Source organism: Buteo buteo, chromosome 20 (genome assembly GCF_964188355.1).
Source record: "Buteo buteo chromosome 20, bButBut1.hap1.1, whole genome shotgun sequence".
Taxonomy (NCBI): domain Eukaryota; kingdom Metazoa; phylum Chordata; class Aves; order Accipitriformes; family Accipitridae; genus Buteo; species Buteo buteo.
This window is the reverse complement of record NC_134190.1, coordinates 24704419-24730678: the sequence shown is the minus strand read 5'-3', so window position 1 is coordinate 24730678 and position 26260 is coordinate 24704419. Positions and strand designations below refer to the sequence as shown.

The following is a 26260-nucleotide window of genomic DNA, read 5'->3' as shown; positions in this document are numbered from 1 at the left end:
AACCCGAGACGAGACTTTTTAAGTATTGGGCAACGCGCCTCTTGCCAGGTCTCTCTTCGTGAGGCGCTGGGTTGAAGACAGCGCAGATGCAGGGACTCACCGCACAGCTCTCTAAAGAACTGCTTACATCTCTGTCAGTACCCACGTTATCCAGCTGTTTTAAAAACCTGAGAGTCCTCCTCATGACCAGGAATAATGAAAAGCTAGCTATGCCTGGAGTCTCTGAACTATGGGGTCTTACATAATATGCACAGTTAAATAATCCAAATAGTTTTTAACCTTTTATAAACAATGTTCTAGACCTGCATATTATTACTTAGTTTCCTCTATACACTTGTAATAGCTGTTAAAAGAATGATCAGGTTGTAAAGTCAACCTCCCAACACAAGTCATGGCAGAATTACTTATGCCTGGGGAATCGTACCTCAGTTCTCTTCCACTTGTGTCTTTTCTAAGGTAATTATCTCAAATGTGAACATCTATCTGATTTTCCATTTGTAACAAGTCTATTATCACTGTACAGACCTTCAAACAGGGTATTTCAGGAAAGTTACCCTTTTCATGCATGCAGGTCACATAATCGGATTGACAAATGTTAACACTAGTCATCCAGTTCAGTCTTTTTAGCCTAAAACTCTCTCTCATAACTCAAAACCAGTGTTTGGAAGCAATTAAAGAGGAGTTTAAGTCATCATTGTTTTGTGATGGCTTAGGGATACAGCAGTTAAACGGTTAACAGGACTGAAACGACTTTTTCAGTCCAAGCAAGGCGGTGTAAACAAGGTAGTAAAATAGAAGGAGGTGGTATGACAGCATTGGCAACAGGCACAAGCCTCATTCCAGATAAGCAGGACTGCCCAAAAGATGATAAAATGTTAAAAACACCCCCTTTCCCTATGCTGGTCCCTACCTATATGTCTTGCATCTGAACTACAACTGTTAGACTCGCAGTCTTCCAGTTCACCCACTAATCCCCAGGTTGCTTGGCTGTCCTCCCAAGGCCTTGTTTCCTTTTCAAGGGGCTTGGGGAAGAACTTTAAAGCAGTTTCCTCAGTTCAGGGAGGCCAATTTAGTTGTTTAAGTGTTTATGCGCTTGTTGCAGTCCAGTCACACATCAAGCACAGCCTTTTTTTATTTTTGCATGAATACACCAATTTTTGTTCCATATTTTGAAAACTCTCTTACGCACGGATTTTTGCATGGTAAGTCCTTGTGGAAAGCTGCTTTTACAGCAGGGCAGTACACGGATGTTTCTGAATCGACTTATTTGAATGAAGCAGAAGAAGTTTGGAAGGCACGTGAGGCAAGGCGCCTGTGAGGGTCAGATTCATCGAGCTGTCTCTCAGGTTCCGCTGAAGTTGCTTTATAGTTCTCCTGCATAAAAACTTAAAAACTGCTGCAGGAAACACACACCCTTATTCCCCACACGGGGACTGACAGAATCAGAGCCCAGGTGCTGAGGAACCCGCTTATGTGCAGGGACCTTCCCCAGCAGTGCAGGGCTGGGAAGACACCATGCCGCAGGCGTCACCCTCCGTGTTCTCCATGCGCTTCGCCTGCTTTAAATGAGACTTTTAAAGTGTTTAGAAAGTGAGTAATAAGGTACGGTTTTGGCTCTAAAAGCCATTGAGTTGTTTACTTTTTTTTTTTTTTTTAAGTTTACTATCACAGAAAAATTCACAGAATCAGAGGGGTCAGAGGCTGAACTACTCTCACTTCTAGGAACAGACAGCTCACCACCGGGTTGTAGTTCATTGGCGGGGCACTCTCAAGGGACTTACACCACCACAGCCCACAGCACCACATTTTTAAGATTTCCAGGGATATCAACACTGTGCTCTGTAAGCTTTGAGATGATTGTTTTTTCTCCCCCCCCCCCCAAAAAAAAAGTCTAACTGCACTTTTTAATGTGATTCTGATTTTAAAATCGTAATGGCTAAGCTTAAAAGCTGGTTTTAAAATAGTCAACTATTCCACATGTCAGTGAAAGCACACAATCACTTTTGCTGATGTCCGTGAATGTTTCCATGTTGTGGAAGGTGCCAAAGCTGAGCTACAGGAGCACGCAGATCACACAGATCACACGTGAATGAGGCGTGAACAGCACGTGGCAATAATGCAGTAAGATTGTGAGGCTATAATAGCACAGGAATGTATATAAATTATAGAGGCTGTTAATAGGTTTTGGAGGGCTTTAAGGATTTTGTTTAGCTGCTTAAAAGTAGTCCTTCAGGATAAGGCAGAACCATAGCTTGCTTAATGCTTTTGCTTCATGTTGACCTATTCTCTGACTGGAGGAATAAGATTCAGAAACCACCAGAGCCAGTTTGAGCCAGAAAAAGGAGAAATGGTAACAACTAGCTTAAGAAACAGGAAAGAGAAAGAACCTGCCTAGAGAGGAGAAAAAGGACCCAGTGAGACACAAGACGACCCCAGACCCGAATATTACAATTGCACCAGACTATGGTGTGAGGGACAGGAATTTAGATTGCAAGGGTAGAATTGCCCAGGGATTTTAGTGTTTGGGGTCCCTCTGGGGAGACCCCCAGCTTGAGCTGTCTAAATTCGTGCACCATAGACAGAATAAATTACGCTTTTTATTTTGAAGGCCTCAATGAGAGATTCTGCTTCGGGGAACCCAGGGTCAAACCTGAGGGAAGAAGGGCCTGAGGGCGAGCGTGTGTGGGTGAGGAGTGGGAAGGGTCACCCGTGGGCTCGCTGGAGTCGCCCGCTGCGAAGGGACTGCGGTCTGAGCGGATAAAGTCTCCCGTGGTGTGTGTGCACGGCTCCTTCATCGGTGCATGAATGCTCAGGCAGCAGCTTCTCCCTTAACATCCATCGTCGGAAAGAAGGACGGGGAGAGCTGAGACTTACTGACGAACAGACAGGCATGTGTTTCTGAGCTGTGAATAAAGCAATTGCTGATGCAATTAGAACTTAACCTTGGCCAACCTTACAAACTTGTTATGAAGCGTGGTACAAAATTCGTAACACAGACAACAGCTGAAGAGTATTACATGAATCTAAAGCAGATGGCTCTTCCCATTCCTTGCATCATTTCAACCAAAACAGAGAAGTCCAACTCCAAGACAAGCTGCCTGTTCGCTCTCCTCTAATACCTCATTTATTTTGATATGTCTATGGATTAGAGTTGCTACAGAATTTAAGCAGGAATTCTTGCTTTTGGCTTTTCCAGTTGAGTTTTAAGACCCAGAAGCTTAAGAAATTACACCAAAAACCACATACCTAATTGGATCTCCTCACCCCTACACCTATTTCTCTAACAAGCCAATTACTACCACATAAACTTCAGACATTCTTAAAACAACTGAACACACTCTTAATGATGCCAGCAGTCTCAAACAAATAGCTGCACCGTAATCATTTTGGAGCTGTCTACTACCCAGTATGTTATACTTACATCATAAAGAAAACAAAAAGAAACCCTCATAGGAAATGATACCATTTACTTCCAGACACAGAGCTACGTAAGTCAATATTAGCTTTACTGGAGGAAAAAACAATCCCAAAACATTTTTGGGTTAATGTGTGTTCTTTTTAGATGCATTCCATTTTCATACTTTGCTGCCAGTTTTAAAAATGAACTTGGAGACTTGAGAAGTAAAAATCTATTCTGCTGCTTGTCAGAAAGATGGCTTACATGGCCAAAACTGGTGCTGGTCAAGAGTTTGTTCAGCTAAGTGATTTTGGCAGATAGGAAAATGCCAAGGTGAAAAAAAATAATTGAGTGACAAATCTTCATTTGGAGATGGCACAGGGTACATAGATTTCTTTATGTCTTGGATTAGCCCAATTTAACGCAGAAGCAAAGCCTGCATCCCCCTTGTGAAAGCCCAGATGATCAGAGTGTTTTAAGCTTTGTGATTTTTTTTGCTTATAGTAATAAATGAATTAAAAAAAAAAAAAAAAGAGCTTAGGAGCATCTCAGTGCAGACTGATTACTGCAATCATCTTTTTCTGTGCTCAGCTCTAGTTTCAAAATTGCATTAGTTCATTTTCCCAAATCTATTAATGACTGTTGGTCTCTGAAATATCTTTAGGTAGGCCAACATCTCATAAGTCTCAAAATTAGCCTGTTTTAACTAAAACCCAATTGTTGCTATCCTAAAATCCACAAATGCTTTAGTCATAGGCTTTCTTCCTTCCTCCTTTGCCCTGAATACCTTCCTGATAAGAAACTGCCTCTGTTGTGGGAGAAGGGTTGGAGAAGCACGTTAGTGCTTTACCAATGGCCATCTGAAGATGATGAAGCAGGACATGGTTTTAATGAATAACATTTTTATCATCTTTTAGAAAGAAAAAAAAAAAAAAAAGCAAGCCTGGATTATATTCTGATTTGTGTTCCTGTGCTATCATCTTTTTCCAGGGCAAAATGTTTAGATAAGGCAGTACAGTGGGCATGTCAGAACAAGACTGACTGGAAAAAATAGCTCACATTTTCATAAGCCACTCTCCTAGAGTCTAAAAAATTCCAGCAGTGTTACACTGGAAGTGGTGGGATCACACCTATGTCTCGCTTCTTATGTAGATCTTTCATGATGCAGTGACCATGCATGTGGGAAGTTCCAAAGACTCAGTGGAATTATTAGCAACTGCTACAGTTTTCTGCAGTGCAATCCACGCAGGGAGTGGCCCATGCCCCCTAACCTGTCAGTAATCAATTGGCACAAAACAAATCACTTGCATGTCTTGACCATCCTATAGGTTTGCCTGCTTACTAAAGTTCCAAACATTTTTCCTGGAGATGACAAACGATCGACCATGTAGTTTTTAATCAGGTGTAGTGGGCACCAGTTAAGGATGTCTACTTAAACAAAGAGGGTGTTTCCCCAAAGTAACTTCTGCCTTGTCATTTCCAGAACCTCAGAGAGCTGTGGAAAGTAATATTAATATGCAAAAGAAGATAAACTTTCTCATTATACTATTTCTCCGTAAACTAGTGAAGGGCTGAACAATGCTGTTTTATTGCCAAAGAAAATGTGCATGTCTTTCATGATTCTGGCGTTAAAAGGACTCACTTAGTATGGAGGGCTTACCAGCAACACCTTGAAATGCATTGTGTTAGCATAGTGTTATAGAAATGATTCCTCTCCTCTGCCAAGCTGGCAATTTAGTAAGATGTCAAAAATATGCACAGACAGGCTTAGTGTCTTGAATCCCTTCTCTTACAGCCCAATATTCCCACCAAAAGCCAATCTCTGAAATAACGAGATGCTTTAGACCTTGGCTACAAAGCGAACTTCTCACCAGGAAACCCTAACCAGTGGTAGTAGCTGCCCCCAAAATAGCACAACGGAAGGAAGGCAGCATACTATCCTCTATTTCCAGATCGCAACTGAAACAGCAAATCCAGGAATACTGTACTGACCGAGGTTTGCAGCAGCATTATAAGTGGGACAAGAATATGGTTTCAAATCCCTTTGGTCAAGGTCAACTTGTTTCTCGGTTCTTACTGCTACCTGTACAGGGGAGTGGTAGGAACTGTTGGTGAGAGCTTTGTGGACATTCATGGGAACATGGTGGGGTGATGACTTAGGGACCCAGAGCTTGGAACTGTGAGTTCGAGTGGTTTAGCTCAGCCAGTCACTCCCACAGAGGACTGCATTAGCCCCAGTGGGGAGCTGGTGCTGAAGCAATGAAGCATGAGTCAGGTGGGTGAAACGGTCTGTTTTGGTATTTTCAATAAGTAGAGGCTGCTGTTTGTGAGGAGCTGTGTGTGCAGACTGCAAATAGTCTCTATCACAGTTGGAAATGTGGTGATTCATTGTGGTCACTGTGTTTCTACCACCACTTGTTTTCTTCTTTCTGACTTTTGGGACTCCTCCTTCTTTCATAGGGCTTTTTGTTCCCTTTTTCTTCCTGGGCTTCGACAGTCCACAGCAGGCAGTCATGTCATCTTCCTTAGCCCCGTATGCATGGCATGTGGAAGAAATTCAGTCCCTTGAGCACTGTTTGTTTCTCTTTTTCATCTGCCAAGCATCAGTAACCTGTATTTGTCTCCTGTAGATAGCCTGTGAGAGGCTTGCAGCTGCTGGGGAGTAGCTGCAGCTCCTAGGAGGCTGCCTGTCTGTCACGACTCCTTCTCTTCCTCCTGCTAGGCAGGTTGTGCATCTGTGGGTCAGAGAAGAATAATCAGGATTTGAAACAGGTTCAAAGGAAACTTGGAACATAAAACTTGGCAACATCACCCAGGCAATTGGTGCTAGAATCTGACTAACTCCATTCTCTCAGGCGCTCTGCCAGTCTCTGCTGTGGCCTTTGCATATTTTCAGGCATAGACAAGTTAAAATACTAAAAAATATTTTGCAGTCTGCCACCACAAGCAGCTGAAAGATTGTATGAACCCCTTTAATTCAGGACTTTAAAGCATGGTAAGCACAGCCTTCTTTTTTCTTTTTTTTCCCAGTATCTGCAGAGAGGGCATTTCAGAGGTTCTGAACTCAGCAGGGCTCTACTTCCAGGCAAAGCCAAGAAACTTATCTGGCATGTTCTCCCATGGTTGCCCCAAACACCTCCCTTCAATAAGAAGTCCCACATGGAAAATCCGGCTATGTGTCTCACCTGGAAGTTTGATAGTTATACTTTACATTTTCTTAACATCTATCATAGCTTAAAATAAAATGTTGAATGACTAGAAAATATTTCTTCATTCAGCTGGCAAAGCCAAAAACTTTGACCAGCACTGGCAGGAAAACAAGCGAGCAACTAGAAGAGCAGCTCTGGGGGCTGAAGAAACATTCCAAGCAAAGAAATATGAGAGCCAAATGTACAAACGGCCCAAAGATTATAATACTGACTCAATAAAGCAGCCTCAACTGTAAACATATTGAGGAAGTGACCCATCGATACCAGTGAACTAAATTAACTTGAATGCATGGATTCAGCTTATGAAATTAGCAACAGCTTATCCCTGGCACAGACTTGCCATGGCTAGTGAGCTGTTACTGTAAGCATTTATTATGACCATAACATGGAGTAAAGGTAAACAGCACAGGGCTGCCTTATTGGTGGAGTAAGAGACATGATGGTGAAACAAACTGGAGTGCTTGGGAGGCACATAAAGCTGGTGAACGTAGCTGGCAGCCTGTTAAAGGGGGCTTTAGTATTTACCAGATGGCTCTTGTACCTACTCAGGCAGGAACTGAAATTATGCTATTCTATTCTATTCTATTCTATTCTATATGGTGACCAGCAGCATGTGCTGCTCTTAAGATGCTAACAGCCTGATAATGAATAGTGCCTCACTTCCAGGCAACTCTAATTTCACAGCAATTCTGGATATTGCCATCATACTCGCATTTCCCACCTTTCAGCAACAGCATGACCCCCTGCTGCTGGTCATTCAACTCAACCCTACTGCCTGTCAACCAACATATGTCCCCACAGGCTGTTGCATTACCTCCCTCCTCCCATCCCTTAGAGCTCCCAGCTTTTAGGATTTTACCTGTTGAATGCAATGCACTCTCTGCTTCTTCCTCCAGTGTCTCCTGTTCCTCACTGCTGAGGTCCAGAGGTTTCGGCTCTGTAAAATGAGCCAGAAGGTGCAGAAAATCTGGCGCAGTTCTTGGAGAGGATGAAGTTAAAGTCTTCCAGGTCACATGGCTTTTTATTGCTGTGGCTGATGTTCAGGTTGATATCCCATTTCTCCAGGCTCTCAGAAACTGGCAAATCCTGTGGCTGCCTTACTTTTTATGTTCAGTTCATATCTGCTTGTGTATTTTCTTTGTTTCAGAGTACACTCAGGAAGCTGGTCTCAGTTTGGCATAAAGTGCTCTTAGTAACTACTTCTTCTCCTACAGATTAATTATTCACCAGAAGTGGATGATGACTAGCACTAGTAGAGAGTAATACCTGATATTTTAATGAGGTTGCTGGCACCTACTTGATTAGAGTTTTGTACTGTGAGATAAGTAGCAAAGGGATAGGTACAGAGGGAGTAAACCGACAATGCCACCAAGTTCTGACAAACAGCCCTACCAAGCACACCTTGAGGTCCTGCTAAACCCACTGGGACAGATACTGCTAGTTGATCATCACTACCTAAGAGTAAGACCGAGCTATCAGCTTCATGCAACCTGTCAACCTTGCCAAAGTTTGCTCGCACACCTGACTGAAAGAGATCAGCAGAATGTTTTGCTGGCAGGCAGCAGAGCCCTGGGGGTGGAATCTGCCACTTAACCTGTTTAAAAATTGCACGGATGGGCACGATACCAGCCCAAGAGATTTAATCTCTTTCACATCTCCTGCTGCACTTATAAGTGAAATCTTAAGCCTACAGATTAATCAGTTTGAAGAACAGGCAAGGGAAGCAAATTGAAAGACATATTAATTAGACATGAAGTGACCTTACCTATTAAGGTATGAAATACAGCAGCTACAGCGCCAGCCACAACCATGCACAAAACTGCTTTGGTCCTGTCTCGCTTGCTGTTCACAAACACCAGACCTACATTTTTGAAGTCACTCATCGGACCCGTGAAGAACTTCATCAGGGAGTATGCCAGCCCATAGCTGGCCAGCATTTCCACAGCATCTTCCTTGACAGCAGCGATGCCCCTATTCAAGGCCTGTTGAAACACAGAAAAAAAGAGCAAATAATGTAGCACCAAAAATGTAGTGTACCAAAAACAATCTTCTGCAGCTGGTTTCTGAAGGAACAAGCAAGTTCAGCTCTCACTGTTTTCACTCTGAGTTGGACCTTACTTCTCTGGGTTCAGCAGCAGTAACTTGTGACTGGTGACAAAGGCAACTTCATAATTTCATATGGACAGTAAATTCAAGTCAAGCAGACTTGACGATAAGGTAAATGTCTATTTCTGAAGTATATAATGGAACTCCTGCTATACCAGAAGTCAGTCTCTTTCCTTTTTAGAGTAATTTTATAACCTGCTAATAATCACGGATGATACAAGACCATTTAAATGCCGCTTTGAGGCCTCAGCCCTGAATTGAACAAAGCACAGTCCTTGCAGGCTACCTTTACAGGTAAAAAGTCTGACATTATTATATGCTGAAATTTCAGGAGCTCAATTTTTTTTTCAGTGTAATGAGCTTTTCACTACATCCCATGTAATTGTTGTGAATAGCTGGTATTATCCTATGATTTTATTATGAAATTAGGCCAAATATACACGTAACTAAATGTAACTGTTATCCTTTCATGTATTTCACAAGTTTCTGATCCTACATTAATTTATATCTCCTTGTAGCATATTTAAAAAGAAATACAGCACATGTATTTCAAGACATATTCAGGTTCAACTAACCTACTAATTCATTCCAGGTCTGTATTTAGGACATGTCTGCCAATAAAACACTGAGAATTAGATGGTTTATTTTTATAACTTAAGATGAACCATAGAAAAAAATGTGTAACATTGCTTCAGATGACAGCTTGCACCAAAATGCTTCTAAAATACTGAATAAAAATGACAGAATGATAAATTTTATCTGCAGTGTGACAGCATCAATCATCTGGTACACCCAGCAAACTGTTAAAACAAGATTAGATTCAAAAAGCATGAAGGATGAAATACGACTTGTTTTCACAACTGTTTAGTTCCTATGGGTTACAGCTAATGTGTGTGGACAGGGCCATGGCAATGAGGCCAACCAGGACCATCTTGCCAACCCACCCTCCGAATCTCAGTCTATCCACTGACACAGCAGTTCTAATACTGCTTTTTCTGAATGAACAAACCAGGCAGAGGATCATCAGGTAATCATGGTGAAGTCCTTCCACTTCAAATGTAAGCATAGTCTTTCTGCTGCAGTCTTTTGACTTCTTTTTTTCCCTTCCAAAGACTATATAAGCAAGCAACTCCCATTGACTTCAAAAGAAACTGCATCCCCATAGCAGAAATGAGCATTTTTCCTACTGTTCTTTTCCATTCTTTCTGTGAGACATGCTTAATTTTTGAAACTAAACCTGCACTGTCAACATAGCAAAAAGCTGTAGAAAATACCAACTTCTCCATCCTCAGTATCTGCCAAATCTCTCTCTCACAATGTGCTCCGACCTGAACATCTGAGGCTCCAAATGTTTTCATGTCTTGCTTCAGTTTGTCCCTTCCTGAAAATACCACGTTATATATGGAATATCTGCAGCCGCTATATGCAACCTTTTCTGGGGTACAGATATTCCACCTATCCATCAATAAGAGTCCAAATTATATTTAAAATGCAGCTGCCAAAACCACTAGTGGGTGCATAAAACCGTACTCAAGCAATTTGTGGAAAAGACTGTGGCCTCTGAAATCAATAGTCATGTTTAGCCGTCTTCTGTGATGATGCTTGTGATGATGATGTAATCAATATCAAGGTGTATACAGAGTTATAATCTTTTCATTTAAACTTCCTAAAGATGCTGAATCTCCCTGTTGCTGTCGCCAGTAATAGGCAAATAGGCTCAGATTATGCCATATAGAGGGTTCCTTGATCGTGGCTTCCCCCCTTTTTTCTTTTGTAAACAGTGAAATGTTTCTGGCAGCTTCCATTTAAAAAGAAACAGCTAACCAATTCCAGGTAGCCTGGTTTAAAAGCTTCTCGTCACATGTAAACAGCTGAATTCTGTCCAGCACAGTTTCACAAGCACAAGTGCTTCCTTCCTGGTTTGGACAAGTACTGAATACCCACGTCTGCGGAGGACGGTACTCCACTTCTGACAAGGTCCCTGGGATAAACGTGGCTTTAAGAAATCACATTCTGTCAAGAGGCACGGCACTATGATCCCTTTGCAGAAAGACAAAGCTTTGCCAAGCGCAGACCTCAAGCCAGCGAAACCAGCTCCCTGTGACTTTGGTCCCGAGGTAACTAAGTTTTCCACCTCAGCAGGACAGACAGAAAGACTTGAGCGCTTCTCTTCCTCTCCCTCTCTGGTTTTACAGGCTGAACTCTGATCTCTTTTGTATGAACAAATGACAGCCAAGTAGATATTTCTGAGTAATTTTCCCCAGAGACACACTGTGTACCAGGTAAGGGAAACTGGCAAATCCAAAAGGGACTTTTATAAGAGGTATGTTGCCATTAATTTATGCTCCTGCGGAACGGTTGGCTGACATGATGAAATACTCTAGAGGCTAGCCCCGAAAAAGCAATCTTCCTAAATGCTTTTTTGGAAAGATCCTTAGGAAATGAACAGTCAATAGGGCTGTGTACAGATGGTTTAGCTTCGGTAGCCTTCTTTTTCCTTTTTCACTTTAAGATGACAACGCAAAAGGTTTTTCATCCTCAACTTCCAAACGCTATATGAGAACTTGTGTAGCTTTTCTACCCCATGTACCTTAGAATATTTTTGTTATTGAAGCTGCTGATGTCATATTTGATACCCTTAAATCCACAAGAAATCCCAGATACTTGATAAAGCTGCTTTGGGGTGCAATAGGAAAGACACAGGCACTTGATCTTTCACAGCATGCCAGCCATGCAGTTGGTAATCCTCCAGTCTAATTTCCTGTTCAATTTCCAATTAAATCTCTCGTAAAGGAAGAAAAATATAAACCAGGGCAAGGTCTCCATTTTTTTATCTGACTCTATTTTGTACACTTTTTGTGTGAAAAAAAATCAGTAACAAAAATTCATCAGTAGCACCTGTACTCCATGTTTGTTCCAGACACAGCAGAGCATCTCTCTACAATGATTTGCATAGCTTGTCAACAAAATCACACGCAGCTAGGAAGTAATAATAATAATGACACTATTTAATACGAAAAGTTAGCTTCATCATACGTATTTCAGATGTCATCCTACTTTCAGCTGGCTTATTCACACCAAACTTGAAGGGAGAACTAGAAAATCTAGATGCTGGAAGAAAGACTATTGATGATGGCACCTTCTCCTGAGTTTTTAATGATCACCTGACCTAATACAGCAGTAGGTAAAAATGATACAGTAAATTGACATTCATCAAATGTGATTAAAACAAAGCCACTGACATTGCTGACCCTTCTTTTAGAAATAACAGAAATAAGCACAGAACACCTCCAAGCTGAGCATGATCTGGTAGGCACATGAACAGGTTAGCTGAAGTAAATCATATTCCTAAAACACTTCTCAAAAAGGCAGGCACCAAGATCTACAGCTACTTCTATGCTGTGCCTTCTATAACACATTATGTTATCACTAGAAAGATGAAATCTTTACTAGAGGACCCGGTAACAACCCCTTCAGCCTTTTTTAATGAATAATTGTGTGCTGTCTCTAATGTTCACCAAAATCAGAGAGGACAAGCATTTTTAAATTCCCATCCAAAAGATTCAAGTCAGTGGAATACCAAATAATACACTTAATGACATTTCAAGCCAGTAACCACATCTTTACAATTGGCTACTCCAGCTGGCTTTGTCCTCTTAGAAGGAACATATGAGACCTCTATCAAATTTCTAGGACATGCACAATGGATGACTCCAACAAACTTTTGCATGCAAAGGCAGTGATTTAAAAAGCAACAGTTGTGAGAAAAATGTCAAGGGTCTAGCTTGTCCTATTTTGCATAAGCTTTCACCACTATTCAGTAATGTTGGCAGAAAAGGTTTGTTTCCAATCTACAGCTACACACCTCTGTTGCCAGAAATTCAAAGTCCATCTCTTAAACTGGTTCTATAGAGTTTGACCATTTCCCACATGATCCTCCCCTCCCAGAGACTACTAGATGACTGATTTTGTATTTTGTATTGGATTAGACATATAAAACCATAACAAAATCCACTAGGAAAGCCACACCTAGTGTATACGTTTTCCCCTGCTTTTAAAAATGTTTTATTACCTACATACTGCATAGAATTTCAGTAGTCTGTATCTAACTAGAAGGGCACATTTTCTACTTCATTTGAAGTTAACTATTGACTACGCAGTCAATACTTGACCAGGGCACATGTTTCAAGTAAGAGCCCAAAAATCCTCAATTTTGCTTATCCTGGAAAAGCAGACTGTGACCTAGTGGAAGCTGGCATGTTCCTATGGCTTGTTTGAAGCTGGGACTCTGCCCAAAATGTTTTCAAGTCTGCTCTAGCTAGTTATCTACCTCAGGGTGACATGAAAAACCTGCTCAATTTGGCAGTAATTTGGCCAAATGTATGTTCGGTCCAGGGAACATTTGTAACGTGCTCCCCCTCCCTCTACATCTTTCTTCCTACCTGCCCTCCCCTAAGAAAATGGAAGAGAGCCAAAGCATCCAGTTGAAGAGCAAACTGACGCAGGCGACAGTCTTTCTCCCGTGTCAAAGTAATCCCTCTCCCGAGTTTTCATTTACTAAATCCCGTCACACTGAAATCTGCGGTATCAAATGAAGCCGCTAGCTCTGGCTGTTCGGCCTCTCCCTGTCCCGGCTGCGCTGCCAGAAGGACGCCGGCCAGCTCCGATGCTCTGCAAGCACGGCACAACCAGGACGCCGAGTCGGCGCGACCCCGGCGTTACCACATCTGCGCCTCTGCTTCTGGATGGGTTTCTCGTAAAGGCAGCAGACACTCATAGGCGATTTGAGGGAAATGGCTAGTGCTCCGAAACAGGTCTGTGTAAGACTTCCATGGACATAGACGTAGAAATGGGAGAAAACGGGGTAAAAATAGCAGGCACGCATTTATTCTGGCTCAAGAAGATTGCCTAAACATAGTGTGTGAAGCGATAGCCCTGAAGGGTAGAGGGGAGTCTGACCTTGTGGCTTGAAAATGATGACTGAGGATTGTTCACTGTTTTGGGCCTTTTTTTTTTTTTTTTTTTTTGTTTGGTTTAGTTTGGTTTGCAATGCTTTTACCCTAATTCAATATCTCTAATTTTGGGTCAGCATCTGTCGTAGATCATGTGTCAGATGACTGAAATGCCATCCGAGGTCAATTCCTATTAGCCCACTTCCCCCCTGCTCCCTTACTAAAGCTGGCCGTAAGAGAACAGCCAGTCACCCCCGTCCACAGCCCGGCAAGCGCTGACACTGGTTCAAATCCTAAATAATCCCAGTCCCCAGCACGAGACCGCAGCCCCGAGCCCCGGCCTGAAGGAAGAAGAGATGCCCGTCCTGAGAGAGGGACAGCCGGACACCGCCATGGCGTGTGGCCGATCTCTGGAGAGGCCATCCTTGGAAGAGCATTACAGCATTCCCTGAAAATGAGAGCTGAAGTTCTTCTGTCTCTTGCTGCCTCGTAATTCGAAAGAAACTGCACATGCAGGGCAGGTGTCACAGTTTTATCGTAACAAAAAGTTAGCGCACTGAAATTTCAATCACCGGATTTGCTCTGCCTGCTTAAGTAATGAGAACATGGCCTAGAAGAAAGCCCATACGCCCTGTGAAACAAAAACCAGGCCATGAAAACTAGAATGCAATCAGTAACAATTTCTTTCGCATTCACCCTCCTGAGCAGCAATGAAAAGGAAGAATGAACATTTTTGCAGGATTCCTACTCTTACCTGAAATACCTATTACTCTGCGACCACGATCAGGATCTCAGTTTTACTTGTTGACACTATCCACTCACTATCCAACACCAAGGCTGTATGAAAGGGTATCCTGGGAGAAGTTTAAATAAAGACTCTAAATCCAAAATAACATAATTTTAGAGCACTCACAGCTTTCACTTGACCTGGGAGACACCAGGGAACAGCACGTTTTAACAGGCACGGCCAGGAGGCGTAGGAATAACTAGGGCAGCAGTGGCAACAGTGAAGTTGGTGAAAATGGGAAATCCTTCCCACTGCAAGAACTAAGGCAGAGGAGGACGTGTTGGGGAGCTGGAAGAGTAGCTACGGCCTGTGTGTAGACTCATGAACAACAACCAGTACCACAAGGCAGAGAATAATACAAAAACCCACAGGAGACTGCAGGAGATAGTGGCGCAGGACCACAGGAAAGAAACCAGACTCGGTGAAGCCAAACTGTGCCTCATTTAAAACTACATTTGACCAAGTGCCAGAATATTTATGACAGGGAGCAGGCTTGGAGGGGGGAATCAGTTGCTGCAAATGGTTGCCTCCCCATGGGACGAGGAGAACACTCATCCCAAAGGCAAGAGAGCTATGAGCCATGATGGTGGGAAGCCCTTCAGGACACGTTCCCGGGGTAGAGTCTATTGAACAGGGATGGCTGATGCCTGCATGAAGGATAAACCACTGCCATTTACACTGATGGCTGTAGAGAAACCCATCTGCTGAGGTGGGACCATAACAATTAAGTTTTCCTGGCTTTTTTTTAGGCAAGCAATGCTTGTAGGGGCACAGGACAGAAGCAAAATCAACATGTCAGAGACACTACCCTGCATTATGACTTTCCTGATACCCTCTGGCTGATGCTAATCAACTGTCCAAAACGTATTTATGGTGAAACTCGCAAGGGAATGCTTTGCTCTCGAAGCAGGATGTGAGCTTTTCATTCAGGTTTCCCTGGAGCTCATCCACAAAGGTGAGAAACATTTGTGATTACGTTACAGAAGTATGGTAAACTCCAGGCTGAGGTTATTTGTCTTCAGACCTTCTTCACGTGGAGGCCAGAGACTCATTTTCTCTCAAAAGCTATTTCAGTTTCTAAGTCTGTGAGTGTAGACAAACAAAATTGAGACATAGAGACACATAAAACTAGGAGAAGGTCGGTTCCCTGTCTCTTCAAAATGCCCTGTGGAATAGCTATCATTTCTCCACCAAATTCCATTTTGATTACTTGTAAGTGCTAGAAAACACTGGGGAGGATACAAATGCATATCACATATATCTACACACAAAGAATATCTGCCTTAATCACAAGTGATACAGCATCTGCAGCAGTGGTCCTTCTTTTGTTTTTAATTTCTGCCAGAAACAGCCTCTGTTCTATTCCTCACACCCAAAGTAAAAAGTAAGCTGATTTACTATCAGTTGCATATTTCATAAAATCGCATTTTCTCATGTTTATAAATTAAATCTCTGCAAGGACTGTTGTAAGACTTGTTTGCATGCACACAGCAAATTTAATCTACACAGGTCCCATACCTGCGAGTCTCGTCACAACTCCGGCACATTGCCTTTTCATTAGCATTAACTCAGCCTCTGCTGAAATATTCCTCGCGGCTCTCTCCTGAAATGGAGATTGCCATTTTCTGCGTGATCCCACCTTCTCACCAGGCTCCAAAGCACACAGACGGGTTGGGGTTGGAAGGGACCCTTGGGGGCCAGCTTACCCCGGGCTGAATGCCTGGGAGATGTGGTGGGGGAGACCCCACACCTTCCCTGGGCAACCAGCCTGAGAGCCCACCCTCGCCCTGAACCTTACCACATAACCAGAACCGGCATCGGAAGATCCACGGCCATCTCCCTTGCACATTAAAACACGCTCTCCTGCCAGCGACGGCCACGCTGCTAGCATCGGCCTGAATCGCCATTTCCCGCATTTCCCCTTCCTCTCCTGAAGGATCTTTTGCTTCGTCGCTCAAGTTGTATTTGTTTCTTTTGTATTTCTAAGTTCATGCATTGCATATGAAACTACACTTTTGCTTTCTCACTTTTCGCATATTATAAGTAGTTCTCTTAAGTGGTATTTTTTCACATAAGGTCACCTGAGACTTCCAATTACAAGATCCTGTATCTAGTGTAAGTCCATTTTTTCCTCTTAAAAAAACCAGCCTAGGCAAAGACCCAAACCGAGAAAAAAAAAATAATCCAAGCAAATACTTTCACGCATCCGCAAAAATACTTTTGCCAATTGGAAGAATAAGGGTAATTAATGAGGCTTGTCCCTGGCTTTGTAGATTTTGTAACCATTTTCCTTAAACTTTACATGTTAAAAAAATCTTAATGCATGCAGCATTTGGTGAAAACTTCTGAAATTTGACAGAGGCTATCAAAAGTGCTTTTAAAACAGACCAAAACTTGGCCAAGCATCTGCAAAGTATGAGTTGCACAGCTTCAGTAGAACTTGTTAAGCTACTTTAACTCCACAGAAATCTTGTCTGTATTTCAGCTGTGCCCAAGCGTGCTCCGGGGCATTAAGCTTAGAGCAGCGAAGGTCAAGCACCACAAAACAGAGACCGTATAGGTTCAAGTCCTTACGGTACAAGGAGACAAGGAAACACTACCTAACACTACCTGTATCATTCGCTCAGAGCAAAAGGGAAACTATTTCTCTTTCTGTGGACTGAAGTACTCTACTAAGACTTCTTTCTCCCAGGAATTGTGAGGTGGTTTATTTTGCTATCTTAGCTCTTCTGGAAGGGACCCTGGAGGCCAGATCTGTAAAATTTACTTTTATTGCTTCAGCTCTCTTATTTCTGTACACTTTCCACTCTCTGTTAGTGATTAAGATCCCATGTCCTCCTACTTGGAAGACAAATAATTGGCATTTCCTCTCAATTTCCTTTCCACGTGGAATTTAAGGGATGTAATAATTATACCCAGCAATCTCTGCGAGAGCCAACAATCAATTCAAGGCTGTCAATACTGCAGCAAAATATTTTAGTATCATCACACGTACTATCCTACCACTTCATGGCTGCTCTAGAGATTACCCTACTGCTGCTATTGTTTAGAGTTACTAATTTCAGCAAAGCCAGAACTGGTAATCAGCTGGGAGAGGTGGGTTACTTCGTTGGAGTATAGCCATGCAAAGAGGTCTTTTGGGGTTGGGTATAACAAAGAAGTGGAAGCCTCCCAAGATGGATGTCCTGTGAGGGGAACTTTCTGTTAAATCAGCAGCTGATCCCTTTGGGAAATAAGTCCTTGGGACGCTTAGTTCAGTGGTAGATGTCCAGGCTGTTTTAATTGCAGAACATGGTGAAGTTCAGCCTCAGTGACAATGTGCAGCATGGGACCATAATGGTTTCAGGTAACGGGGCTGTAAGGGAAGACACTCCCTGTGCAAAACTAGATTTTTTCCTTAAATCATTTTCAGACATGACTAAAGCGCAAGTTAGTTACTCAGAAGTTGAAAATGCCAGAACTAGGGGGGGACCACCTTTTTGGTGCCTGCCACTTGCTCCCCCTCTCCCTCCCGCAGTGTGGTTCACTGTGCTGTTAGTGGAGCTCCCCACGTCATTCGGAGCTCCCTGGAAGTGTCATCACGTAGCTCTGCTAGGCAAAATATGTAAAGCGACCGAGTCTGCCATTGAATGAACATGACTTGTACATGATGAAAGGCTAAAGCAAACAGAAGCAAGTGCCTGCATGTTTTGCTCATTCGGCTTGGGTAACTGTTCACTCTCTCACTGCAGACGGGAGAGGTAAGGACCCTGCTGAGCAAACGCGAAAAATTCTTGACTTGTCATATGGCTGGGCTTAGGAAGAAGAAAGGCAAATAATTGCAGTTGGGTCTTTCATCCTCCTCAGTACTGCACTATGTCAAAAAAAAAAAAAGGGTGCAATCTATAAAGTATATGTCAAAGCTACTATGATTACAAAAAATACACATAACCATCAAATAAGGCTTCTGTGCCTGACTTGAGAAGTGGGAGCTTGCCCAGCTGTCCCTGAACGTGTAGTACAGCCCTAGCTTTATGTGTACTTAGTGCACTATGCAATTATCCGCTGTCCATTAGCTTACTCTTAAAGCATTTACCTCCCCATGTGGCCCAGCACGGACTTGTTACTTACGTTCTAGGGCTCTGCCTAACTTCAGCGGAGCAGAACATATTTGAGGTCTGTGATTTTCATCAGCTGTTGTGTCAGGAGCCGGGAGCACGGCTGGTTAAGGTCCATCATTAAGCAGCTGCTCCCTCCAGCATGCTGCCAGCTAGGCAAAGCATGGTTCGGACTACACAAAGCAGAGTTTGTTAGGTGTGAGTGCCTGTGACTGCAAGTGCAGAGCTGCCAGATTAGCTCATGTCTTAATTGCTTAGGAGCGACAAATAGAGGGCACCCAGATCACCAGCCTAAATACAAACCTGGGAATTTCCGCTGCTGGAAACACCCACCGTAAATAAAGTCTGTAACATCGGTAAGAAATCCTTTTGTTGGTACCTGGTTTTCTTTCCCTTCCACTCTTATTCTTTGTACCAGCTTTATTAGGATGAGATTAAAGTTATTCAGTCGAATTGGAAACAAACCGTGGATAGTGACAGTGATTTCCTTTCTCTAGGGCTGGTGAATTTATTGCAAAACACGCTTTGAAGCGCTTCTAGTTATTACAGCACCTTCCAATACTCCAATACCTGCAGAAAGCAATAGTCTCACTAAACTGGTAATGCTGCCTCTAGAATTTGACCTAATGTATCTGTTTAAAATAAATGGGAAGTGGGTGGTAAAGACATGGGATTGAAGGAAGAACTGGCAGACTTTCTGCAAAGGAATTTTTTTTTTCTCAGAAAAGCTATCCTTCTGTGCCCCCAGCCTAAGTTTTGAGAACCTTGAATTTCTCTCCTAGTTCTTGCAGGTGGTGTTGACAGGATTGGCTAACACTTCCTTTTAAAAATAGCTCGACTGGTTCTCTCGGTATCCAATGACATAAAGTCAACAAGTCAACTCACAATGAAATTATTGCACGTGGGTTTTTCCAGGTGGTGAGTGTACGGAGCACAGGTAATGAAAAAGTTTCTCTTGAAATCATGCACTCTTTTTGAAACCCCCTATCTTTCGCAAGGGGAAGCACAGTAGTATTTCTACACAAGGCTGAAAAAACCCTCGCTGACCTAGAAGAGTGGGAGGCCATGGGAGAACCTGATTACTGTTGCTTATGTGATCTCACAGCAGCCAGGAGCCCAATTGCTGCTGTTACAACAAATGGCTTTCCGTGACAAGGGAAGTACAGGTAAAATACCAATTAATCTGAAATGCAGTCAGGCTAGATACGCTCTGTCCTTACTGGATTTGATAATAAAGGGGAGAAGTGGAAAATATATCAATGCTTCCAGCTTTTCCTCTGTACCTCTTGGGAACACATCAGTTACAGAGGGAGACAAAAAAAGCATTCTTTCTCAATATACTGGGACACACAAACCCTAGAGCCAGGGGTTCACTGGAGTTACCTCTAAATGCCTGGAAATAAATAATCCTGTTACATCGTCCCCAAATCCTTGGCTAATGCTTCTACTCAGAATTCCTTAAGCAGCACCTAGGCAGCCTTCTCCTCAGAGAAGAGACTTGGAAGCACCCGAGGAGCTGTAGCAAGCCTTGTAACTTTTATTTCTATATGTCTGGCAGGGGTGAGTCTTAACCAGAAGTGCAGTCACAAGTGACTTTGTGAGTGTTCTTGATTATGCCAAATATGGGGAATAATTTGATGCTTAATCTAATTTCAGAGGTGTCTACCCCTGGGTTCACAAAATCCAAATTAAAAAAAATAATAAAATTTAAATCTCTTCTAGATGAAGAGCTGACCAGACACACAGTGGATGGGTTCTTCCAGTAATTGAGGAACTGTAAATGGTGCTGCAATAATTCTTCAATGGGTTCTGCTAACAGCATCTCTACACACACCTTCAGCAACAAGCACCTGCCATCACAAGACACTTTACATATAAGCTCAATGCTCTCTTAGCCTTGTGCCTACACCAAATTTAACTCCAAGCTTAAAACTATCTTTACTGATATCCTTTCTCATTCTTGCATTCCTTATGACCTGATGCAATGATCCTTTCTTATTCAAAGTGATACTTTCAATAGCAATGAACATTTTTCTACTAACACACTCCTAACTCCTCGACTTGAATTGCATAGTTAAAACTTATTAGCTCATTTTCATTTGTTTTACACAGGCACAAGATCCTGACTTGTTAAGTTCAGTAAAAACACTGAAGGATTCCCAGAAGCTTAAGTGAAACTGATGCTGAAACATCACAGGGCAACAGGTAATTTGCCTAGTAGGTTCTCTGCCTGAGTCACTGGTTTTAAATAATGGATTTCCTTACTCCTGGATTTCAAAAGTGGGAAGAAATGCAATGAAGATAGACTCTCCACCACTCTTTCACAGTAGTACTCTACATTGTGCAGAAGTTTCACTGGGAGAACAGTCTCCCCTCGCAGTCCCCCCACCCTGAGACCAGTCTCGTTCTGCTTTCTGAGTCCCCTAACACCCCATTTCCACAAAGTCAGAGGAGATGCAATCTCTTTTCTATCTTCTCCACACCTGTTTTTTTTTTTTGTCCTCTTGCTGATGTGCAGGGAACTAGACAGGATGTAAAACATTAATTCAGCACAGCTAACATTTATCTCTGAGCTGCTTTAATATGAAATACAAAATTGGCTTCGGATGGGCATTCTGCCAAGATTCTTACCAAGGGGGAGAGAGTCGAGTTGAGTGTCACACTATTGCTGTTGTGGGGATTGAAAAATTGAGCTGGCTTGCTTTGATAGCGTAGTATGGCCTATAAGCTAGTCTCACTCAGTGAATTCTGCACCGTGCTTCTCTGTCTACAAGAACAATAGATTACAATTTATCCTTTGCTGAAATCTTCACTGCCAGAGGACAAAATAGAATACAAGGTACAACGCTGAAAAAAACAGAAGAAAAAACGACTCTCATTTGCCAAGCCCTGGATGCACAGGTAAAAAAAGGATCAACATTATTACGGGCAAGTTGATGGTCTCTGTAACTAGCTGTATTTTGCCTTCACAAAACTTGAAAACTTGCAGGGGGGGACACAAACCCAAACACGGTATTTTCTATGATAATCTACCCAAACTGCCTGCATTCTGTCTGACTGTACTGACAACTCTGGTAGGGCTTAGCAATAAAGCAAGAAACAAAGGACACATTTCAGCTCAGCTTCGTTTTCTGAAACTGTGGGTGTAAATGGCTTATGTTGTATTTGCAGATCCTCAGAAAAGTGTAGTGCAATAAACTCTAATGGCTTCATCCTTGAGGCTCAACAACAGGGTTTAAAACCCTTCTTGCACACATCTTCTATCCTCATTCATCTGTTTATTTAGAAGCACTGTTTTTCTATCAAAAATAATAGCCAAAGTGGATACTTCCTTTTTAAAGGATGATGAGATAGAGCAATAGAAAGCAGTGTGTGCTCTGCTCATCATCACGCTCCCACAGACTCCAGCTTCTGCGCTGGTGAAACTCCAGCCCTTCGAGGCTGCTGGGCTCTCCTTGTTCAGGCTTGCAGGGCAGGTGGGCAAAAGCATTAAGTGCTCCCAAAACAGCTTCTGAAATGTGATGATGCTAAGGTCACCAATAGCTTGGTGCAATGGGCATACCATCTTGGGGTAAATATAATGCTGAAGCTCTTGTAGGTGTGGTGCGTAATACTAGAATACAAACATCGCAGACGCATGCATGAAGCCAACAGCACACAGCGATCCTGACAGACCTCTGTTTTTTTACTTGCATGGTAGAAAAACTGAAATGAGGACATCCACAGCCACTGTGGAACGCTTCTGGGAAGTAAGTGCCAGGAAGGCGCAAAGACTATTGAGTCTCCAGATGCAGGTCAGGAACAAATTAGTCTATGCTGGTCTTGACAAATAAAATTCTTTTGGACATCAGGGAAATGAGGTCCTGGAACAGACCTTGTAGAGCGGTACTGGGAGCAAACATCTGAAATATTTTGAAGTAGTCAATGCTGGTTGATGTCTTAAAACAAAAGCTGGAAGGTATGCTTGCAAAGAAAATGAAAATTTCTTTGAGATAACGCTGTGTGATGGTTTTAATCGCTACTCCCCCGGTCATGTTCCTGCTGATAATCTAATATGTTTGTTCTGAGCAGGCTAGAATATGAAACTTGTTCATACTAGTCACAGGTCTCAAAGGAAAATTTAAAACTGGAGCTAAAACCAGGTTATGTTCTGCTGGAATGCTACAAGTGCTCTAGCTTAGGAATTGCAATCTAAGAGCTGGGACGGTCCTCCAAAGCACTGTCATTTGGAAGTGGTGATCCTAAAGAGACAGATGTACAAAACCAGCTTACTGGAACTGCAAAAGCATAGTTCTTTACTCCAGGTATTTAAAGACTTTAGCGATGCTGCACAGCACGTATCTTTTCTAAACTCTCTGTTGGAGACTCTTTAACCTAAGAGTCAAAACCATGGCTGTGACAAGACCAAAGTGAAAGCAGGTGTCAAGACACCTGTCTTGAATAGTCTAACCTGAAGGTTAGACGATCCCAAAAGAGCCTTTCCCTCAGGTCACCCCAAATTTACTGCAGGCAGCGAACGTCCCGAAATCGGTTACTCTACCGCGATGACAGTGTAGGGCAAGACTCTTAACCCCCACTGAGCTCCGGAGCCCGATCCCCAGGAAAATACACCTCTACGCCTCTTGCTAGTGGTTAACACACAAACCCCAATGGGTTTGCTCCTTGCAGGTCGATCCGACAGCAACAGATTCAGCTTTCTTTAGGTCACCGTGCATTTTACCAGAGAGCAGCAGACGGTGTCACAGAAACCAGCTTCTCACCGCTGCCCGCTCTCGGACAATTTCGACCTCCTTCACGCTTTCCCCCTCTCACGCTCTCCATCCTCGGCTGCATCCCCATCAGCCGTTCTTACGCCTCGGGTCTCAGCAGAGAGCTGAACCAGCTTTAAAAGCACTGCAGATTGCCTCCTGCCCTGCCATGGGGTAAGACCAAACTGCCTTAAACACAGGAAAAGGATTGTATTTTCATGAACTTAGAAGTAGAGGAAAGAGATCTCTTCGTGCATATTTCGTTGTCTATGAGGTAACTCCCTTACTACTTCTGTGTTCTCCTCGAAGACCTGGCTTTATGTTTCAACTTCACCTGAGTGTTTGACATGGGAGAAAATCCTTTGTTGAGGCTACAGTGGAGGACAACTGTTGCTGTCACTGCAAATTTAAGCTACCGGTGCAACCGATTTGTCAACTCCAGGCAAGAGCGCCAAAACCTTATTTTCTAGTAGAAACCAAGCTGCAGTAATTCTGTGACTCAATTAACAATCTCTTAAACAAGTACAGTTAAAACACGGGTGAAGAATTTAATTCTTTTTTTAGCTATATGACTTATTTCACTCTGAACAAAAGACAGGCCCACTCAATTACATATTCAAATACTACAAATTCTTTTTTGCAGCCAGTAACAAAGCTGCTGCTGTTGATCAAAAGGCTTTAAGGAAAATAAGGTATTTTTTTATTATTACAGAGCTTTCGCGATGTCTTTCTCCCAGGAGACTATCTTGATTCCTTTTAATAAAGATGCCTTTGAGGAAGCAGATGCTTGTCACAGTGGTATCTAGCGGATTAAGCCCTTTCTCCCTGAAACTGGGGGGATTTATAACCAAAGATCCTTGAATTATAGGCATTGTAAAATTAAAAGGCAATTCTACTCTGAAGCTCTGTTGCATGCTTATCTTGAAACCCAAACAACATAGGACAAAGAAGAATAGTTCGAACCTCTATCAGTCATGGCGCTGATTTGACCCCCAATTTGGGGATCAACCCTTGAGCCCCAGTTTGGGCTAGCACAACTGTGTTCCCCCTCTGCTCTCACACTTCTGGAGAAAGATCTACAGCTCTAATGGATGTACTGTCGACAAGACTAAAACCCAAAGTTTTCTGCTAAACCCCAGACGGCTGGGGTGGGATGAACTGGCACGCTCTTCATGCTTGTGGAATGAGACTCGCAATGCAAACACTCAGCCTCAAAGGGAAACAAATTAGCGGCCTTTGAGAAAGGCCATTATATTTTTTGGTTAGAATTTTTTAATAGCCACAAGGACTTCTTGAGATGGGACTCCGACTCGTAGTATGGTAATAACCTGGAGCATAAGCTTCTTCTTCCAAACTCATGTTTCATGAATGGTAAGTAGATGTACTTAAAATGCTATTTTATGCAAGTGGCAAGACCTGATCCAGTAGCCTCTGAACTTAGTGCAACTCAAAGAGTGTTTTTAATGTGAGGAGTAACTTTCCTTCAGTGCTCTTGCTTCCCAGGTATCTTATCAGAAGACATGGATGGATGTAATAAGTGTTGAGGCCTCCCCCTCTATTCTTGTCCAGTCTCACCAACTTAAGCAGGTGAAATTATATCAGCAATGGAAAGAAGAAAAGGTACAGTTCCACATGAAGCGGTGATGCTAAGCTTGTCTTTGTTGAATTTAATATTGCTTTTAATATTTCAAAGGTAGTATCTTTTAAAGGGTGCTGTTGACTCTCAACCCTGCTACCTGTGATCATGACAGAAGTCACATGTCTTCTTTTGTATGATCTGGAAATGTTTCTCTTACAGCTGTTAGGAGAAACAATCTTCAAGTTTCAGTTAAGTAAAAGCCTTTGCTTTCTGTCCTAAATTCCTATGTCAGATATTTGAGGGCTGTTCACAAAGGTGCTGTAATTTTCCAGGCAAGTTTACATTTCAGAGCAATGTTTATTTGGAGTATTTCACAGTTTACATTGTGCTATGATGAAAGAATTGTATAAATGCCATTTATTTCATTTTTAAAATACTGATTCACGTTAGGATTACCGTTCTTCACTGGAGATAAGAAGAACTGAAGTGGCTTAAAGCACCCACAACTCAAAAAAGGCTTTGTACCGTACAACTGTACGCTGTGTGAAGCAAGCCGAGGTGCCACAGCTATGGCAGGGGGCTGCGCAGAGGCTGGGGAGCGAGCCACAGTCACCGCGACTCTGGAAGACCTCGCCAACGGGCTTTCCAACTTTCTGATTCCAGGTTGAGTTGTCTGCCTACAGCAGATTAATAAATTGCAAAGCAAGCCTACAGTGGACCTAGGCAAAAATACTTTCATCGTATTGGTACTAGAGGGCATTTCAATAATTTGCCTTTAATCAGAAGTCTTTTCTTTTTCCTGCTCCTACACAACCCGATGTTAACAATATCATACATTTGTTAGTTATTTCAGTGCCAGCATTATGTCATGGTATAGAAGATTACGACTTCCCATCAGGACTAAGTAGTTTGGAATACACAGATTTTAAAAGAGGAAAGGGAAATCCAGGTCAGTGCAAGAATGGATATTCGGTTTTGAAGCCGTACATACAGTCTAGGTCCTTATGCTTCAGGACATTAAAAACAGTCTTGGACGCTAAGGTTTACTGATGTGGTAACAAGTCAGCGAGTTCTCTGGGATGCTCAGCAAAGTGAATTCAGCACACTTACCAAGCTTGCCCGCTCACCACGAAGCCTGCGGAAGGAAAGCCATTTGCTGCCAGCAGGGAGGCAGCAAACCCTATAGAAACATCCAGGCAGTCGTGCCTGCGCTGGCAGAGGTGGAACGGAGGGAGAGGGCAGGTTTGGAAGATGCTGTGAGAAAAGGCTTATTAGGCTTACAGAGGAAGAGACTTGAAGACTTCAGACCAAAAAATACTTGCCAGGTATGGCTTTGGCAGAGAGTCATTATCTTTCCCTTTTCCGCTGCGGCAGGCATCTCTGCT

The 26260-nt window shown here is 42.7% G+C and overlaps 1 protein-coding gene across 2 annotated transcripts in view; it reads right to left on the bottom strand.

Annotated features, from left to right (window-relative positions):
- ANKH (ANKH inorganic pyrophosphate transport regulator) overlaps positions 1 to 26260 on the bottom strand; it is a 102707-nt gene that overhangs the window by 35056 nt on the left and 41391 nt on the right. For both annotated transcript variants that reach the window (XM_075052171.1, XM_075052172.1), the window contains exon 2: positions 8372 to 8588. In XM_075052171.1, coding sequence (XP_074908272.1) covers positions 8372 to 8588 — 217 coding nt within the window. The remainder of the gene's footprint in view (positions 1 to 8371; positions 8589 to 26260) is intronic.